The sequence below is a fragment of the Oculina patagonica genome, unplaced genomic scaffold (genome assembly GCF_052425735.1).
Source record: "Oculina patagonica isolate OP01 unplaced genomic scaffold, crgOcupat unplaced785, whole genome shotgun sequence".
Lineage (NCBI taxonomy): Eukaryota > Metazoa > Cnidaria > Anthozoa > Scleractinia > Oculinidae > Oculina > Oculina patagonica.
In genome coordinates, this window is record NW_027558675.1 from 4093 (window position 1) to 8976 (window position 4884).

Here is a 4884-nt window from a genome sequence, read left to right on the forward strand (position 1 = left end):
AATTAATCACATGCTTCACCATTCTCGTCCCCATAGCCCTTTTCGTTTCTCTTAGCCGGCAGGGCCTTGGCACGAGGAAACGAAGGGCTCTGGGGACACAGAATTTCCAGTCCTAGATTCTAGGACTTCCGGTCTTCATGTATGCAGTCATGGCGTTTCAAAAGAATGTATGAGAGAGTCGTTACGTTTTCTACTTCCGTTTAGGAATTCTTTGTTCCAAACAGCCAATCAAAAAAATTTGAATTAATTTAAAAATCCTATGTCCCCAGAGCCCTCCGTTTTCTCGTACGAAGCCGGCTAAGAGAAACGAAAGGGCTATGGGGACGAGAATGATGCTTCACTGGCTCTGCCTCAAGCTCCGTCAAACCTTCCTTGGAGTCCAGTCCAACCGTGACCACGTGCGCGCCCAGACTCTCGGAAACTTTTCTTATCCCGCGGAAATATGGTAACGACACGACCATTATCAACATGGCGGACGAAAGGAATGGTCTTCGTATCTTTGTGATAGATGCATTTACAGACAAACCTTTTGGTGGAAACCCAGCTGCAGTATGCCTTGTAGGATCAAAAGTAAGCAAACTTTAAAAATATAGTGTAGGGTTTGTAAGATCAGGGGTGAGTTCTAAAGCTAAATAAGAACAAACGATTTGCGACTTTTTTGCGAACGCTAGAACAAATTGTCCTATAAAATTAAAGGTGAATTTTGAAGGGGAGGGGGTCTAGGCCTTAGGGGATAATTTTAAAAATCTAATTTGGTATATACTTTGATGCGAACATGAATCTCCAGGGGTTGCTTCGTGCCCAACTGTCTGTGCAAGAGTTGCGGGGGGAGGGGGGGGGGGAGGGAGTCGGAGAGGGGGGCGGGGGGCGTATATATAGACATAGGATTTCACGGCAATTATCTTCACAAAGTTGGGGCTTTTGACCATTTTTGTGGAATGTCTAACAATTTTTTAATGAAGTTAAGTGACTCTTGATGCCATCTACGACAACAATATTCAAATGCCCTGCCTTTGGCTGCCACCCTCTTGAAACACCTTCACGTTGTGTTGGCACTCTTGACCATCAGGTGTAAAAAGTGTTAGAAACATTAAGCAATGCCCTGATTGGTCTCCTAAAGGAGTTTAATTCAAATTTCTGACAAGCATCACATTTCTTCTGAATTCAGGAATTAAGTGATGACATTTTGCAGAAAATTGCAAAAGAAATGAACTTGTCTGAAACTGCATTTATCTTGGAGAAAAATAAGCATGACACATACAGCAAAGGTAATGTGCTTTTAAGACAAATGATAACAACTTTGTTGTGTTGATGATAATATTAATATCATACCATTAGTAAAAAAGTTTCACTCTCTTTTGGGCCCTTAACTAAAAGCCTCCAAACCCTTTTAGAATTTCATTATTTTGTTTTGCTTTGCAAGGATCCTGTTTTGGTCTGCGTTGGTTCACGCCAAAGTGTGAAGTACCTTTATGTGGACATGCAACACTAGCTTCAGCAGCAGTCTTGTTCAATTCCTTGGGTGAGTTTGAGAGTTTTTGTACCAGTTTGTAATAATTTGATAAATATTTTCAAAAGAAGACAAAACACATTTTTTTAAAAATGTTTGCCACACCCAACTCTGATTTTCTGAAGAAAGGAATGATAGATGGAGCTAACATGATTACATCCTTTTTGCCACCCAATTAAGTCCATGTGATGATTCATTTCGGAATTACAATTGTGCAATATGTCACATGCAACTGAGTGCATTGAAGTATGTATAAAAAAACAGTAACTGTTGTAAGAAGGTGGTAAAGGGGGGTCTAGATCACATTTCACAAAAAAATAAAATAGCCATCTAACAATTCATGAGGAAAAAAAGACCTTTCACAGATTACAAAAAAATATTTTTCCACCCTGAGTCATGTTTCACAGGGAAAACATAGGATGTAATTTAACACATAAGCCGATTTTCTCTATTTGACAAATTTAAAGAAAAATGCCAGATGACAGTACTGAACAGGGCTAAATGTTGCTTTATTATGCGTTTTTAACTTAAAAACGTATTTCGATCAACACTCCCGTGCCTCGTTTCGAAACGTTTTTTTTATTCCCCTTATAAGCCTTCCCAGATATAAGCCCCTCTGTTTATAAGCCCACCCAAAACCCCTTACGAAGTTGTATAAGCCCGGGGCTTATAACCGGAATTTTACGGTATACTGCAGATTGCGGAGGTGCCATTTGCCATGCTTTTAAGAGGTGCGCATTCCAATCTGATGATGTCATACATTCATGACGTAAGACAGCCATCACAGAGGTGGGGTGGGTACCGCGAAGGTCAACCCCTGTAAAAAAAAATAATAAAATAGTTATCAACCTCCATTGAATGGAAGCCCATCATATTCATTCTGATGGTAGCTGTAAAGAAAAAAAAGGTGGTCCATTCAAAAAAAGTTGCACATTTTGAGAGTTAGTTGAAGTGTATCATGTAGAGCTCACTGACTTTTATTATTTCTTACTTTGTTGATGGCAACATTTCCACTGACTGATTTTAATATGACTGTGGATAAAAATTTATTTGCTCAATTTAGGCAACCCAAACACAGAGTTGACCTTTGAAACTTTAAGTGGAAATTTAATGGCAAGAAGACAAGGTAGGCCTTAAAATGTTAGTTACATTTTATATTTACCAAAACCTTGAAATAAGGACAGTCAAGATTCAGCTCTGGCCATGTTTTAAACTGTTATTACTAGTTGCAGTACAGGCCTTACTGTTCAGATTGTTATTAATATTGAGTTCACACCCTGAAATTGTGACATCTAGTACTTGGTTGAGAAAGTTCATAACAAACAATATTAATAGTGAAGAAATTATTCAACATGACACGAGCGTGGGACACTTGCAGAGAAAAAAATCTGAGTCCCCCGACGGGAATCGAACCCATGGCCTCCCAGATACCGGTTACAACAATATTAAATGTAGCTAGAAACAGAATCAGACTCAGTAAAGTTTTTACAGCTCCTTTTCAATCATAAGGCTTGCATGTGCTTATGCATGTTTTTCCTATTCAGTATATAAATCAGTGAAACTCCCTTGGATTTCTTATATTCATTTTTTAAAATTTAACTTTTTCATCTTCTATTTTTAATATTCACTTTTTAACCATTTTTATCATATTTGTTATTTATTTTATGCAGGGCCCCACTGAAAACCACCTTTTTGTGACGTGGGCTCCCTGCTAAAATATCTTTATTATTATTATTATTATTATTGAAGCAGTATACATGTAGTGTCAGAATCAAGGATACAGAAACTATTTTCTTGGCAAAGATTGCAACAAGAGGGCGATACTTTTACAGAATGTAATCTGATGCAAGAAATCAGTACAAATTCTCTCATATGGCACAAGATTGTAGCCTGTGGACAGGCTCCCAAGTGGGGCAAGGCAAAAAGAAAAACACGCTCAGCTCAGCTCTTGCTTCGCTCACGCTTCTCTGCCTGCTTTGCTCCCCAATTTATTTTACGCCCAGCTCCCCTTGGGAGCCTGTTTACAGGCTAACAAGATCAATGCATTTCTTTCAGAGATATTACTTTATGTATTGTATTAGTTTGCACATGCATGTTAGAGAGTATATTAATGACACTATTTTTTGTTTACATAATTTTTAGGTTCATCAATCTGCTTAGATCTTCCATTAAATAACAGTGAAACACTACATGAAGTAGGTTGTCAAAAAGTAACATTAATTTATAGTCTTTTGCCTTAATGTAAGAAGTTTTCAGTTGTAGCTCCAACCTAAGTTAACCTAGCCAAGATTTGTTCCCCTTATGACAACAGAACACCCAATCACTTTTCTGGCTGAAAGCTTGTTAGGTTGGGTGTCCTGTAATCTAAACATGTTTCTACCAATAAATATATGAGACAATATCTCAGCTGCAGCTGCACCTTTCCCAGCATCTGAAAATTATGCAGAATTTAAAGTAAATGACAGTAGTATCTTAAATTGTTTTGAGCAAGCTTCATGAACTGGCAGGAATGAAAAGACCTTTTCATCGCTTAGCTTCTAACAGCTTGATAATGATGATGATCCTCGAAGTTTCCGCACAGTGATACATAACTAGGGTTCTTTTTTCTCTTTTAGGAAGACCAAACAATAACAAGATTGATTAAAACAGGTACAAAATCATTCCATTATTTGTTCTTTTAATAAATCATAGCACTAGAGTTTATTTCATCTATCATGTAATGCATAAACGTAATTCATGTCTTCTAAATTTTGATTGCAAATTATATAAAGGAAACAATCTTCTCATAATCGTATGTATGACATATCATGTGGCAGTAATTTGTAAGAGACTTCTAAAACTTGGAAAGCGTGGCATAATCTTCCAATTATAGGCATACATATTTTTGTTTGTGTACAAGTTTGTCTACATTTCATGTGTTGAGTTCTTGAAACTTTGACACTCAAAGTGCCTATACCTGCCAACTTTTTCTGGGTCAAAGACGTGAAATTTTTATCCTGGGATTGCTGGGATTTCCCAAGACGATACAACAATGTCTCTGAAGTTTTCTGATGATGTTCGAAGTATTCCGAAGACATTCCAAACATATCACTTTCCCAGCGAATGGACGTGTTTTGCTAATGATGATGATCCTCGTTCCCAATGCTTTTCTTGTCAAAACTCTGCGATTTCGGGGAAAGTAGCATCATTTACATATTTTTGGAAAATGTGTCAGTTGTGGTTATAATAACTCACATTTGTCAACTAGGTGTGAGAAATTGGTCCGTAAGTGTGAGTTGGCGTGAGATCGAAGTTTTTAACTTGCAGGTGTGAAACACGCTCAAGAAGTGAGAGTTGGCAGGTATAAGTGCCTCTCTTCAAGGAGTAATTTTTTC

General features: G+C 37.6%; 1 protein-coding gene across 1 annotated transcript; it reads left to right on the forward strand.

Moving 5' to 3' along the window:
* Positions 1-463: 463 nt before the first annotated feature.
* On the forward strand, positions 464-4159 carry LOC144641242 (phenazine biosynthesis-like domain-containing protein; the record flags this gene model as incomplete). The annotated part of the gene is made up of 6 exons (XM_078500277.1): positions 464-570; positions 1169-1268; positions 1424-1522; positions 2574-2636; positions 3653-3705; positions 4126-4159. Coding segments are annotated over exons 1-6 (451 nt in total), but the record flags the coding sequence as incomplete, so codon positions are not given.
* Positions 4160-4884: the final 725 nt, after the last annotated feature.